The 15,564-nt window shown below is 51.2% G+C and overlaps 1 protein-coding gene across 1 annotated transcript; it reads right to left on the reverse strand.

Moving 5' to 3' along the window:
* Positions 1 to 710: 710 nt before the first annotated feature.
* Positions 711 to 15,564, reverse strand: PINK1 (PTEN induced kinase 1). Its single transcript, XM_046661332.1, has 8 exons — positions 15,107 to 15,564; positions 9,683 to 9,970; positions 8,114 to 8,214; positions 4,947 to 5,129; positions 4,246 to 4,409; positions 3,166 to 3,293; positions 2,558 to 2,794; positions 711 to 1,408 (listed from the first exon to the last, which is right to left on the reverse strand). Exons 1-8 carry the CDS (start codon positions 15,503 to 15,505, stop codon positions 1,151 to 1,153), a joined length of 1,758 nt encoding a protein of 585 aa, XP_046517288.1. The 5' UTR covers positions 15,506 to 15,564; the 3' UTR covers positions 711 to 1,150.

Below are 15,564 nucleotides of genomic sequence, written 5' to 3' on the forward strand. Positions count from 1 at the left end.
GCTCTGCTAGACTCAATTTGGTAGCTGGAGGAGCTCTGTGGAAATGCTTCCTCACACCCCCAGAGCTGGTCCAGACTGCGCCCCCCAGTGCAGGGCTCCCTGCTTCTCGGGCCTCGCTTGGATGTTTCTTCGTTCTGATACCCCATATGTTGACCAACATAAAGCAAAGGTTTGCTTTAGCTCAGGTTACATGCAGACTGATGTCATGGCTGCCGTGGTCCATTCCTGGAGCTAGGGGCAAATGTCACAGTCACACTCTGCCACTAACAGCTACTGCCTAACCCTGGGTCCTCTCTCATGTGGAGCACAGGTCTCCCCGCTTCAGCCCAGCCTCATCTGAGACCAGCCCGGCCACCAACTTTTTGGAGGGCTTTGAGGACAGAGTACGAGCTTAGGGCTGGGCATTGGTCAGCAGTTCCACCCGAGTGTCTTCTCACCTGGGACAGAGAATGCGTCCCTTTGGATTCGTCCGCAGAGCTCTTACCACGTTACTGTTAGCGCTGACGCCCGCCAAGGGGCCTCCTGTTGGTCAGCATGGTTTTTAGCGTGAGGCCCTTTGAATTCACATAGACCAGGGTTTGGCAAACTCTGGCCTGTGGGCCAGTCCGGCCTGCTGCCTGTTTTTGTATGGCCTGTAAGCTAAAAATGGTTTTTACACTTTTAAATGGTTGAAAAATTAGAAGAATACTTAGTGACACATGAAATTCACATTTCAGCATCCATAAATAAAGCTTTATTGGCACACCGCCATGCTCGCTGGTTTACATATTTAAGGCGGCTTCTGTGCTCCGATGACACAGTTGCGTAGCTGCAACAGCCTGAAGTATTTACTACCCAGCCTTCTACAGACGAGTTTGCCAGCTCCTAGTTAGATCAGCTTCTTCACTTCACAGGTAAGGGGACTTTAGTCCACACAGGTTATCTGTTCATCCAAAATCGCACAGCTAGAGTTAGTAGCTACAGACCGTGCACTCCGACTCCAATTTTCCCCTCCACTTGCCGCGCCTGAGGCCGTGGCGGGTTGCTCGGCCCTCCCTGCGCCACTTGCCTCCTGACGCCCGCCCTCACCCAGGAGCCCCCGCCCTCAGCATTCACAGACCATGAGACACAGATGCTAAGTTCTTCAGTAGTTCACCAGCTGCATCGGCCCTCACGGGGCTGCCCTCCAGGAGGAGAGCAGGAGGGCCGCCTGGCACAGCGCTTCATACTCCAGGTTGGCCAGAAACAACACCTTCATTTTGGTTTCCACACAGCTCTTCTCGGTAAGCCTGTCGGCCAACAAAGTGGCAGCTGACTGTTGGAGGAGCCAGCCAATCATCTTGTCTGGTTTCAGATTCTTCAGGGCTAGAGTATGCTCCCCCCAGAGGCTTAAATGAAGCACGTTAGCAGCTACTCGGGCAGACGGTCTCTGCAACGGGAAGGGAAGCTGAAGCTGAGAACGTCTGTGACAGAGTATTCGGCCCACAACCCACTTTGTTAATCTTCGTTTCAGCGTCTTCCCTTCTCTGGCCCCAACCAAATTCTTCTCCACCCTCCTCTCTCCTCCTTCACTCACCTGACCCCTACTGGCTGCTCTCTCCCCCTGCTGCAGGCTGTCCACGGGTACAGATTGGCCTGGGGGCAGTTTGCAGGTTGGAATAGCCTCCCCATCAGACTGCCTCCTGGGTATGAGCACTGTCCAGAGGGAGACGTTGTCTCTCATCACTTAACTGGTAGCAGACAGCATCTACTGTGACCCTGACGGCATGCCGTGCACGGGGAGAGGTAGGTGATGGAACAGTAGTTTGAACCCTGGTCTGTCCATGCTCTTTCACTAGGTGTGCCACCTGAACCGGACCTACTACTCTGATTATGGCTTCCAATGTGTTGGCCTTTATATTCCTTTATAGTAATGTCAAAATGTTCAGCTCTGGGGCTGGCCTCATGGCCGAGTGGTTAAGTTTGTGTGCTCCGCTTTGGCAGCCCAGACTTTGCTGGTTTGGATCCTGGGTGTGGACATGGCACTGCTCATCATGCCATGCTGTGGCTGCATCCCACAGAGAAGAACTAGAATGACTTACAACTATGTACTGGGGCTTTGGGGAGGAAAAAAAAAAGAGGAAGATTGGCAACAGATGTTAGCTCAGGGCCAATCTTCGTAGGCAAAAAGCAAAAAAAAGAAAAAAAGGGCTCACCTAGCTGGCAGTCACCTTAAAAAAAAAAGTCCAGATCTGCTCTCAGGAGATGTCCTCTCATTTATCTGTCTCATTAGATCTCAGCTGTTTCCATACACTACATCTCCATTAAACATTTCTTAAAAATGCATATTTTCCCCTCTGGGTAACTTAAGCAACTAAAGCCAAGAAGAGTTGAGTTGCTGGAATTCTGACTGATTTGGTGGCTAGCTTCCCTCCTCCTGTTTATACTGAAATCTGTTTTGTGTTCTCCTGTCCTTGCCCATTACCTTTGTAAGACAGAGGAGCTGTTACTCTAATGCTTGCCAAAACCTGATCTTTACTTGAACATGGACTCGGGTTTCCATCCACACGATCCCTGGGAAACCTGGGGACAGCCTCACCTTGCCAGCCTCGCGCTGGAGCAGGGACCTCACCAGCTGTCTCACGTCTCGAGGCACCGACTCGGGCAGTGGAGGCAGCTGAGCTTCTTGGTAACTGCGGCTTTCAAGGTGGGCCCTGCCCTGGCCGTAAAAGGGGTTGGGGAGTCCGAAGATCTCATAGGTGAGCGCTCCCACTGCCCAGGCGTCAGCCTTGCTGTAGTCGATCACCGCCCTGGGGCCAGGGCGGGCCGTGGACACCTGTCGGCAAGCAGCGGGTGAGGCAAGCAGGGGGTGAGTCGACCTGCTGCTGGCATTTCTAACCTCTTCATGCTCCTGCACAGCTCCTGATTCATGGGCGAATCAGAGCCCTGGCCCCCGGAACCCAGAACTGGAGTGGGCTGTGGCTCAGAATTTGCTTAGGCTGCCTACTTCGTGCTGACAACATGCACACCTCCCAGGAGCATTAGGGAGATCCAGATTAAAGCAAAGTGGCAGGGAAGGGACTGACGCCAAATTTGGGTCAGAAAAGATGGAGGTGTTGAGTAAAAATGAGGTATCAAGTCTCGTCCTCTCAGCGGAAACATGGGGAAGAGTCTGCTGACGGCGCTGCCGCGCTCCGCGGGACTCACCTCGGGAGCCATCAGGCAGCCGTTTCCGCCCCGATCTACGTAGCAGCTGGTGAAAGGCAACCGCAGGCCGATGCGCTCATCAGCCAGGCAGCAACCAAAATCTGTGATCACCAACCAGGGGCAGCCATCTGGGGAAGGGACAGGAGCTGTAAGCAACTGAGCCTCTCCCGTTCCCTCTGCGAGGCCCTCCTGTGTCCCTGCTAAAGCCACCATCAAGACATGGTGAGATGCACTAACTGGGACTCCTGGGCCCAGGAGCGCAGGCCAGCAAGGCCTGGACAGGTGCCCACTCGCCAGAGAGCTGAATGGGGTCAGCTACCCCAATATGGGCCTGCCTCTGGGAAATCAAAGCCCCTAAGCCAGGAACTGGATAAAAGCTTGGCTTAATCCAAATAATTTTCTAGTAATCAGAGCTGTCCCAAGACCAAAGGAGCTGCTCACCATTTACTCACCAGATGGTGCTAGGCTCTAATGCCCTCTAAGGGCCCTCACACCCTAAGTCTTTGATTTGAACTTAACCCCCAGATGCAAACCAAGAAACAGGTGCACTAGGAAGGTATACAAGTATTCATACAGACTTCCTTTAAAAAGCCAGTTCTTCTAGTAATTTATCTTGTAGTACTAAATCTACCAGATGTATGAATCTCCTTTACAGTATCCCAGGCAAGTGGCCATCCAGCTTCTACTTGAGTCCTTCCAATGATGGGGAACTCATTATTCCCAGAGGCAGCTGGGCCTACACTTGGTCAGCTTTCACCGTTTGAAAATTCTTCCTTATATCGAGCTAAAGTCTACCTCTTTTACTCTATTGGAGAAAACTTCCACCCCTCAAGTTTTTGCTCTGTCAGTGGGCAAGAAAAATGAACTTGGGAACTGTGAACCATGGCCCCACAAACCCCAAAGAGAGAAGGAAAGCCTCCATTTCGAAGGAGAGATTGCTTTTCCCTGTGTGCAGAGCTAAATTAAGACACAACAACTTAGAATAGAGCATAGAAACCAAAAAGACTCGAAGGGCCCTATACGTCCCGAGGCCTAAGCCTAGTGCTCCTGGCCAGCTCGGAGGGCGTGGCAGGTGCCTACCTGCGTCCAGCTCCACGAGAATGTTGTCGGACTTTAAGTCTCTGTGCGCGACGCCCTGTTGCACCAGATGGTCCACGCCTTCCAGGAGCTGCAAGGCCATCACCGTGGCGAGGCGGGGGCTTGGGGTATTCATGCGAAGGTACTGGCGCAGGGTACAGGGGTAGCTGGTGGACAGGGGGACAGGGTCCTGGCTGTCACGCATCAGTGGGCCCTGGCACCTTATTTACTACTAGGGTGATGGCCTTTCCTCTTCTTCCTGGAGCTTTTTGGTTTCTTTTTTCCCCAAGTATCCTTGCTGTTCCCACCCACTATCCTGAAATTAGGAAGTAAGAGCCGGAGCTTCATGTGTTGAAAGTAATGGTACAGATGTTCATTTCCTTAAAACCCCCATTATGACAATATTAGAGGGTGCAGAGGGTGTGGAAGGAGAACTGTTTTTATGTTAAAGACAAGCAAGCTATAGAGAAGGGGCAAGAGTCAAATGTCCTAAAAGCACCAGGTGAAAAGGATGTTCTGAAGACGATGAGATTGCGTCTTCATGAAAGATCATCCTAAAGGGAAGCAGCTCTCCAGGCGGACGTGCATGGCCTCATCTCCCGGAGGCTGAGCCCTTCCTCCCTGCAACCCCGCCCGGCTCCCGTGCGCAGAGGCAGGGACCAGCTCCCACTTGCTCCAGGTCCTGCCAAACGCCTGCCACTTACTTCTTCATAACAAGGAAGAGCGTCCGCCCGTGGCCCAGGCCTCTGGGGTGAAGACGAGGGGGCAGCACATCGGGGTAGTCGACCAGGGCCCCTGGCAGCAGTGGGACAGGGGAGGTGAAGGCGCGGACGACCCGGATGATATTGGGGTGAGGGGCCAGTTGCTTGGGACCTCCCTTGGATGTTCTATTTAAGCCAAGAGGGACAAACGTATAAGGACAGTATTAGATACAACAGCTAGAAAGGTAATAATCTAAGGCCACAATAAATGCTGACATTCATTTATTCACCCGTTTATTTATCAGATATTCACTGAAGATCTGTGTGTGCCAGGTGCAGAGCCTGGTGTTGGAGGGAAAAAAACCCCATAAAGATGACATCTCATTTGATGACCCCACCCATCCATCCACCCCATGTGGCAGAACACAGAGGTTAAGAGATCTTGGAATTAGACTGCCAGGGTTTGAATTCCAGGTCTGCCACTGTAAGTCCTTGGTCAAGTCACTTAACTTCTCTGGGCTTGGTCCCAAATGCAAAGGGGAGTTAGGGTGGTAACAGACTCATAAAGTTGCTGATGTTGTAAAGCAGCTAAAATCCCTGTGACTCCAGGTTCCAGCATAACGCTTGGCATGGAGTGTGAGCTCAACGAGCCTTTGTTGAATGAATGAATGGTACAGGCATAGTTCGTAGCAGATCTGTCACTGGCCTGCCCTGAGTACCCCTCCTCCTCCAGGAGCCTCCACCCACAGCCCTGCTGAGGCACAGTGGCCATATTTTGGACTGTGACTCTGCCTGCAGTGTATCAGCCCCGCCCCTCAACCAAATCTGACTGGACTAAGGGTGGGCACCTGACTCCAGGGCAACGAGCCTGCAGCCACATCTGAGATTCAAATGGTTGGCAGGGAAAGGGGAGGGGGCCAGTTAGATTCCCTCTTTGAGGGGTGCAAATGCTGAAACATGGCAGTAATGTGGCTGTCAGCCGTGGAGCTGAAGGTGAAAGGATGTCACGAGATGAATGGGGCCATGGAAAGCCAAAGAGGTGTGCAAGCCAAAGGCACCAGGAACAGAAGAGCCATAGGGTCAGAAATAAAGATGCTGGTGGCAGAGAGAAGAGAATGGGGCAGAAGCCCAGAGACATCAAGGCAATGCCAAGGGGGCAAGACACCCGGCCCTGTCCTCAGAGCCACCCCGGTTCCCGAGCTTTGTCGATCCAGTCCACATGCTGCCGCCTTCTGCTCCTTCTCGAGTCCACCCAAGTGGGCCCCGTTCTATGCAATCCAAGAAGTCAAAGCACTCTTCCTACCCTGGGCCACTGGGGCTCACGGGAGAGTCAGGACCACAGCTCGAGGCTGTCGGTGCCACAAGGGGAAAGCTCTGCCCAGGAGTCACGGGAGCCCAGAGGGAGAGAGTGGCTGTGCTGGGGAGATGTGTGTACGTGGGTGTGTTTAAACTGAGACCTGGAGCAGGACAGGAGGCTGTGGGAAGGGCAGCCCAAGTACAGCTAGCTGCATGCACAGAAGATAGTCATGGAGGAGCCTGGTGCGCTCGGGGGAGGGCAGTAGGAATTCAGCCTGGTGGAGCATAGGGTGTAAATGGGACAGGATCGGAAATCGGGTGGAAGAAGAAATGAGAGGAGCAGATAACAAAGGGCGGAGCCTGAGGTCCCTAGGTGAGCAAAGGCTGGGTGGAAATACACTGAGAGTGCTCTCGGGGAGGAGTGTTTCTCCTGAGACAGAGTTCCATGTCATCAGTTTTTTTAGGTCATAGATCTCTGCCATATTCATCTGATCATTCAAGAGACATTTATTAAGCTGTGGGGGTCTGTAGTAAACAAACCATAACAGCCCTGCCCTCAGAGAGCTTAGAGTACTGCTAGAAAAACAATAAGTAAATAGACGAAGAGATCTACAATTTAAGGTCAGACGGTGATAAACACTGTGAAACACCTAAAGCAGGGTAAAGGGCTGGAGAAGGACAGGGACGATTTCAGTCGGGAGGTCTGGGCAGGCCTCTGCAGCAGACATCAGCGTGCTCACAGCTATACGACAGCACCATGTCAGCAGGCTGAAGCCAATGCCACAGAAGGAGCCAGCTGACGACGATTTTAGCCCCCTCAAAATTATTCAGCTGCCATTCAGCCATCCACTTTTCCCTACAAAGGGATAAGGAGAAAGGATGACAGTGCTAAGCCACCAAGCACCTGCCTGTGTTGGCCTGCACACACCCTCAGTCATTCTGGAGCCTTCCAAGCCATGGCAGGGGTTTTCCACAGATATCTCCTTGAGTCCCTATTTCTGCCTTCCTGCTGCTGACAGAGCTAGATCTATAAACCAACCCTCCAGCAAATCACCAAAAACGCAGCAGGCCCACCGCTTCCTGGTGGTCTGCAAATCCTAGTGAGCACACGTGTCTCCTTTGTCATGAGCTCAAGCATTAATCTTGACCACCTGGACCCGGGGGCTTTACAAAGCTGCCAAGGGCAGGCTCCGTCCACCCCCTCGTCCCCCTGCAGAGAAGGCCTCTTGTCCTACTTCTTTGCCTAGGTGATGCCTACTCATCTTTCAAAAGGCAGCACAAATTGTCCCTTCAAGAGGCCTTTCGGAATGGCCCCCACCCCTGCAACGCACACGCCACCTCTGGGCTCCCTCAGCACCTGAGCATACACTAACCCAGCACTCAACACCCCACACTCTGCTCCTGACTTGCCAGGCTCCTCCGGCGGACGGAGAACTCTTGCGGAACAGGCCACGTTAGTGTTTTTGTTTGTTTGACTCTCTTGGCGCCGTCAGGTGCACTGCAGCTGTCTGGAATGAGCGTTACCTCCACTCCGGACAGTCAGTCTATGCGGAGAGGTGAGGCTCCACCGGGGCGTTACTTAGGAGGAACCAGAGATCGGATCAACTTTCCAACATTCTGAACTGGGCGTTCTTGGGTGGCCCTCTCTCCCTGCTCCGGTGGGAATCAGCCTTCTGCAACTACAGTTGGAGCCAGAGGATCTGCAATCTTTCTCAAGTTAATTACCCACCAACTGAAAATCCATTAACAACATCACTCAGTATTTATTATCTACTGCATGTCATGTCAGATGCTGTGGTGAGTGCTGAGGACACTGATAATGGTTTTGCTCCCAAAGAACTCACAGCCAGTCTGGTGGACAGATGGGCGCTTACCTGTAAGTGACTGCTCCATACTCCCCGGCCAAGGCCACTCGACTAGCTGGGACTAGCTCCTGGCTCATTGTGCTGAAGATGGCTTCGCTGGAAGAGCCCGCCTGGAACACATCCACAATGAATCCAGGGTTATACAGCCTCGAGTGGAATGGCAAGTCCAAGCCCTCTTGTAATCTGGACCAGGACAGCTACTGCCTGGAACTGGCTTTGACCTTCAAGATAAGATAACCTCTCTAAAGTGGCAAGCCAAGACCAATTTCTCCAGGGAGAGAGAGGGCACAGGTGCCATCCGTGGCAACTCAGAGGATGCTTCCCACACCTCAAATGCTTGGCAGCTCAGGTGCCCAGGGCAGGAAGAGCTGTCAAGATGATTAGAACATGGAAGCCTTCTTCCTGCCATAGATGCCTCCGGTCACCACCAGGCTTGGAACTGACCACTGGACTGCCAAGACTCATCCTTGCAGGCTCCCTTCAGCAGACAGGCCAGAGCCTGACAAGCCCACCCTGGATAAGCTCTGCTGAATCACAACCAGCCCTCCCCATCCCCCAGGAACGAACGAACAAACAAAAAAACCCAAGAGGAGGAAAAGCACCTTGTTTTCCTCATTTCATTATGAATGGCTCTCAGGACCTGTGAAACCTGTGAAGTATCGAGAAGCTCCTATAAGAATCAAGTCTTTTAGCTCTTTTGAATGCCACAGCTGTCACACCCCAACCAGTGGAAGTTTTGATGCTCAGACTAGATGTTTCATGGGCAAAGTGTTTGGCTACTTGTTGGCTATTAACCCAGTTTGGAAGTGCAACAGTCTAATAACCTTCATTCCCAAAATCAAAACAAGAAACTGCATTCTTCAGTGTCCAACATGAGCTGCTGTGGCGTTTTCCACTTTAACCTTGGATAGATGCTCTGGGTAGGAGAAAGAATGTCAGGTCTTGAATTTTTGAAACCCACCTGCATAATGGCAAGGGAAAGAAATTACTCTAAATAGACAGAGATCTTTGTTTCTTTTGGGAGGGGAGGGAATACTCAATTTCCCAAAGCCTCGAGTCCTCCAAGAGTCGAGAGCATGGAGGTGACACACAAGCCTCTGATCTGGAAGTGAGGAGGCTGGGAGAGTTTAGAGGAAAGGCATGGCCTCTCCTCTCCAGTGAGGCAGGTCAAGGGAAAGAGAGGGGAGGGTGGTAATTGCAGACCTGAAATTAACTAACTTGATCAGCGCTGACAGATTAGAAACCAGTGGTTTGGGCTCTTGCTGCTCAAAGTGTGGTTCACAGGCCAGCAGCGGGGCCTCCCCTGGGGGCTTATTAGAAAGGCAGACTCTCAGGGACCCCCAGACTAGCAGATGAGCATGTGCCTCGTAACCTGATCCCCAGGTGAACAGTGGACATATTACAATTTGAGACACGCTACTTCAGACTCTTGTGTGACAGGGTGAGGCAGCCTAACTATATGGGCCCCTGCACTGGGGAGACTCTGCCTGTCTACTTCCTGGGAAAGGGTGCCATCAGGTCCACCAAGATTGGCATTTTGAGAAATGCTTACGTGACAGATGAAAGGCCCCTCCTTACCGAGATGTTCCACATCATCTTGATGGCTAAGGGAAAGGCAGGGGCCCGTGGCGCTCGCTCCTCCTCTTCTCCTCGTGGAGTGATATCTGGGCCTCTCCCTGGAAGAAGCCCGGTGCTCTTTGCCACCTCCAGGTTCTGGGGCAACACAGGCACGGTGGCTTCATACACGGCAGCACTGCAGCCCTTGCCAATGGACTGCCCTATCAGATACTCCTCCAGCCGGAAGCCCTGCCAGCGTCTAGTGTCCAACGGGTCAGGTAGCAGCTTGTTTTTCTGGGTAAAAATTGCCTGTGAAGAAAAAAGCATGCACCATGTGCCAGAGAGCCTAGGCAGGCTCAAGCAAAGGGAAATGGGAGGGAGAGGTATTGCGAGGCAGGTCTTCACTGACAAGATCCAGAGCTGATAAAAACACAACCAAATTGGGTTTTACTGCTCATCCTGGACTCAGGCCATACTGCCTTTCTCTCCCATTATTCAGAATAACTTTTCTCAAACTCTGTGGCTTCATTGCAATTACAGAGACAGCCTAACACAGAACATGGTGAATTAGTTAAGAGATCAGAACTTGCAAATTCTGCAGCTGGCACACCACTCCTGTACTGCCTGTCAAGCTCCCAGCACAATCTTGGACGTTTCTGATTATGGAGACGGCTCTCTCTGCAAAGACCTTGACAGGCAGCTACTGGAAGGTTACCAGGCGCTGTGGATGGGCAGGAGCACATGGTCAACAGCCAATTCTCCACTGTGAGTGGTCTGCAGGCAAGGGGGTGAAATCAGGAGGATCCCCGGAGCTGAGTCATCACGTCCTGTCTTTCTGTCTCTACCACTTAGTTTAATCCGGTGGGCCCACTCTGTTTTCAGAAAGGAACAAGAGTGCAAGAGTCCTGATGGAAAGAGACGGAAATGCAGGTGGGGGTGTAGGGATGCACTGGGTAAGAGCCCATTTCCCCCAAATCAGGGTCCTTCGCTACTTCAGGCAGGTGACATCCCTTCTTCAGGTGCCCAGGCTCCACCTTCTCCCTCAAATCCTGTCTGATCTGCTGATCCCTTCCTCTCCATGGTTAGTCACCCACCTCCAGACTTTCCCACTCTCTCCTTCACCTGCTTCTGAGCCAGATGAAACCACATTGCTTCCATGTGTCACTCCTCTGTTCAAAAACCTAACCAGAGCCAGCCCTGATGGCCTAGTGATTAAAGTTTGGTGCTCACCGCTTCAGTGGCCTGGGTTTGCTCCCTGGTTGCAGAACCACACCACCCATCTGTCAGTTGCCATGCTGTGACAGTGGCTCACAGAGAAGAACTAGAAAGACTTACAACTAGCATATACAATGATGTACTGGGGCTTTGGGGAGGGAAACAAAAAGAGGAAGATTGGCAACAGATGATAGCTCAGGGTGAATCTTTCCCTGCAAAAAACACCCTCCAACCCCAAACCTAACCAGGAGGTTATTCAGCCCCTTGCTCTAGTACTTCCTTCATGGTAAACTGTTTGGCCAGGCTGGTCTGTGCACTGCCCGTACTCATCTTTCATCCGTCTCTCTTGGAACCTTGGCTCACATGACTCCCTCCACCTCTCTTTCTCCGTGTTGCTCTGCCTGGCTCATCCCCACTCATCCATCAAGTCCCAGCTCGAGCTCCCCCTTCCTCTATAACCAGCCCTGACCACCCAGCCCACAGCCACCTCACCTTCTGGAGGATTCCTAAAGCACTTAGTATCTGTAAGCTCAGGCACCTTGCACAATAACTTTTAACTTAAAAAAAAATGAAAGTCTATCTTGCCTTGCCAACTAGTTTCTGAACTCCATGGAGCAGAAGCAGTATTTTGTAGAGCAATCCTTTATCAGCCATGGCTTTGAGAATGAGATATATTTAACTTTTTATTGTGAAATAACTATAGACTCATAGGCAGTTGCAAAAAAAATAGTACAAAGTGTCATGTGTACCCTTCACCGTTTCCCCTAGTGGTGACATCTTATATGGCAGTAGTACAATATCAAACCCAGGAAAGTGGCATTGGTACACTACCGTTAACTAGACTACAGACCTTACTCAGTTGTCACCATTTGTTTTAAAATGCATTCACACACTCGTGTGTGTGTGTGAGCGTGTAGCTCTATGCAATTTTACCCCGTGTGCAGATTTGCATAATCACCACCACGATCAGGATGCAGACCTGTCCCATCACTGCAAAAGAACTCCTTTGTGTTCCCTCTTTGTATTTGTTCCGCCCCCACCTGTCCCCCGGCAGTCACGGACCTGTTCTCCATTTCTATGTTATATAAATGGGATCTCACAGTATGTAACCTTTGGGACTCCTTTCACTAAGCATAATGCCCTTGACATTGGTTTAGATTGTGACCTATAGCAATAATTGAGTCCCATTATTGCTTAGCATTCCACTGTATGGATGCAGCAGAGTTTGTTTAACAATTCACCTGCTGAAGGATATTTGGGTTGTTTTTAATATTTTGCTATTATGAATGATGGTTCTATGAACACTCGTGACAGGCTTTAAAAAATATTTTTAAGAATTGTGGTAAAATATACATAAAATTGACCATTTTAACTATTTTTAAGTGTTCAGTTCGGTGGCATTAAGTACATTCACACTGTTAGGCAACCATCACCACCATCCGTCTCCAGAACTTTTTTCATCTTGTAAAACTGAAATTCTCTACTCATTAAACAATAACTCCCCATGCCTTCTCCCTCCAGTTCCTGGTAGCCATCATTCTACTTTCTGTCTCTATGAATTTGACTACTGTAAGTACGTCACGTGAGTGGAATCGTACAGTGATTGCCTGGTTGTGACTGGTTTATTTCACTGAGCATAATGTCCTCAAGTTTCATCCATGTTGTAAGCATGTGCCAGAATTTCCTTCCTCTTTTTTCTTCTTTTTTTGGTGAGGAAGATTTATCCTGAGCTAACATCTGTTGCCAATCTTCCCTTTTTTGCCTGAGGAATACTGTTGCTGAGCTAACATCTGTGCCAATCTTCCTCTATTTTTTGTGAGATCCACCACAGCATGGCTTGATGAATGGTGTGCAGGTCCACGCCTGGGATCCAAACCCATGAACCCTGGGCTGCTGAAATGGAGTGCACAAACTTAACCACTTTGCCAGCGGGCTGGCCCCTTTCCTTCCTTTTTAAGGCTGAATAATATTCCGTTGTCTGTATATACCACAATTTGATTATCCATTCATTCATTGATGGACACGTGGGTTGTTTCTACCTTTTGACTATTATGAATAATGCTGCTATGAACATGGGAGTACAAGTATCTGTTCAAGTCCCTGCTTTCAATTCTCTTGAGTTTACACCCAGAAGTGGGATTGCTGGATCATATGATAATTCTATTTTAATTTTGGGGGGTGCTGACTACTGTTTTCCATAGCAGCTACTTGTGTACAGGTTTTTTTATGAACATAAGTTTTCATTTCTCTGGGTAAATGCCCAAGACTGCAATGGCTGGGTGATATGGTAAATGCATGTTTAGTTTTGTAAAGAAACTGCCAACCATTTTCCAGAGCGGCTGTACCATTTTATATTCTCACCATCAGTCCAGTTTCTCTGCATCCTCTGCATCATTACCATCTTTTATTTTAGCTGTTCTAATAAGTATGCAGAGACATCATATTGTGTTTTTAATTTGCATTTCCCTAACGGTTAGTGATGCTGAACATCTTTTCCTATGCTTATTTGGCATCTGTATCTCCTCTTGGTGAAATATATATTTATGTCTTTTGCCTGTTTTACACCTGGGTTTTTTCCACACGCCTCCATCTAAAGGGCGCAGCCACTATTCTACTCCAGTCTGACACCTCAAGGAATTTTAGCTCTAGAGTTGCCAGATCTGGTGATTTTTTTTCAAAAGAAGTCAAACACCTGAACTTTTAAAATAAATTGGGAACTAATTAAAAATTTAAGGCACAGGAGAGTGCAGTGTGAGAAAAGGACGTGTGGACAGTAAGCTGAGGGGGATCACACTCCTTGGTTAAAAAACGCCTCCATAATTTTAAGCAGGATTTGTCAAGTTTCCCACTCTTGGCTTCTGTCTGCAAAAGACAAGGACAGTGGCTGGGGACTAGGCCAAATGTCACCTGTCACGCCAACCTGGCCAGAGCTCAAATATGAGACACTGGTGATGAGTAACAAGAGCTGGGCTGAAAACCAGGACACATGGGAGACGCTGCTTGGTCCTTAACCGGCTGTGCCCTTGGGCAAGTCACCCCATCTTCCACGGCCTCAGCCCTAAGCTGTCAAACGCAGCTGCCGTACCAACTCAGTGAGTGGTTCCAAACCCCGGGAGGAAGACTGACCTCCCCGGAAGAGGAGGGAATTCTGCAGCAGCCTGGAACAGCGACACTTGCTCTTCCTGGCCTCCAGCCTGCCCGCCTGCCCTGCAGATTCTGGACTTCCCAGCCTCCATAACTGCAGAGCAAATTCCTTAAAATAAATCTCTCTTTCTACAAACACATCCCATTGGTTCTGTTTCTCTGGAGAAGCCTAACTAATACAGATTTTGGTTGAGTAGTAACAGAGGTCTCTGAGCTATTTTAAGCATTTAAAAGCCTAAGAACCCCTATGTACCTAGTCACCCCTGATAACCCTGCAGAGGTTAACTAAAACGCGTCATGTCTGATGTTTATGCCTGCTGCTCAGGGTTTTTACTGGGGCTTCAGCTATGTCACTAATCTGCTAAACTGTGGAGGCAGCCTGTCAAGGCCACAAGCTTTGGAGAGTCAGACTTTGGGCACCGCCCTTTATTAGATGTGTGACTTCGAGCAAGGTACTTCACCTCTCTGAGTACGTTCCCTCTCATCCATAAATTGGGGATGACAACTACCTTAGTGACAGAAGTGTTATGACTTAGTTGTCATTAAATTTTAGAAAATTTACACAAAGCCGTTAGCCATGGTGCAACAGGAGCTACAATTAGCAGCCCTGTCTTCCAAAACATTATGCTGTTTGAGGAAGGGAAAACAGTAAAACAAATGTGAGGTGCTGGCCCCACATCAGGAGATCAGTTACAACGAAAATGAGCCTTAATCGGTGATTTCCAAGGAATTTCTGGCTCCGACAAAGGTAAATCTTGACCCAGCGCCCCAATCAAGCAAATGCCTCCCAGGCCCGCCCCATCACCTCAGGACCCCGCCCACACCCTAGCCCCGCCCCTGATCAGCGTTGGACTCCACCCACACCCTAGCCCCGCCCATCAGCTCAGGACCCCGCCCACACCCTAGCCCCGCCCCTTGTTAGTGTAGGACACGTTCACGCCCTAGCCCCGCCCTAGCCCCGCCCCGATCAGCGTTGGACACGTCCACACCTTAGCCCCGCCCCTTATCAGTTCAGGACCCCGCCCCGCCCTAGCCCCACCCCCTCACCTGCGTAGGACCCCCGCCCCGCCCGTGGCTGGCGCTCACCTGGATGTCCTGACAGGCCGAGGCCGCCCGCCGGCCCTCCGCCTGCTTCTCCTCGATGAGGCCCAGGCCCAGCCCGAAGGCCAGAAAGACGGCCCGGCCGCAGGGGCCCGCGCCGCCCCGGGCCCGTACCACGAACTGCCTCTGGAGCCGCGCCGCCAGCCCGGCCACCGACTGGCGGAAGAAGCGGTAGCGGTCGGGGAGCCCAAGCCCGAGTCTGCGCGGCTCCGCGCCGGGTCCCGCGTTCTGGCCTGGGGGGCGCTCTCCGCGGCCCCAGCCAGCCGCGGGGCCTGGCCGCTCGGGCCGCCCCCAGCCGTAGGCCGGGCCAGGCTTGGCCGTGAAGCGCAGCAGCAGCGCTCGACCCAGCTGCAGGCCCCGGCCCAGCGCCTGTCGCACCGCCATGGTAGCGCCGGCCCGGTGTCGCCGCCGCCGCGGGCGTCCGGGGCGCCTGTCACAGCAAA

Source organism: Equus quagga, chromosome 5 (assembly GCF_021613505.1).
Source record: "Equus quagga isolate Etosha38 chromosome 5, UCLA_HA_Equagga_1.0, whole genome shotgun sequence".
Taxonomy (NCBI): Eukaryota; Metazoa; Chordata; class Mammalia; order Perissodactyla; family Equidae; genus Equus; species Equus quagga.

Coding starts and splice junctions, on each gene's coding strand:
- PINK1 (XM_046661332.1), bottom strand. CDS start 15,505: ATGGCGGTGCGACAGGCGCTGGGCCGGGGCCTGCAGCTGGGTCGAGCG. Junction 5,130..8,113: donor TATGGAGCAGTCACTTACAG/GTAAGCGCCCAT, acceptor TGGCTTAAATAG/AACATCCAAGGGAGGTCCCA. Junction 1,409..2,557: donor TCCAGCGCGAGGCTGGCAAG/GTGAGGCTGTCC, acceptor TTCCCGTTGCAG/AGACCGTCTGCCCGAGTAGC.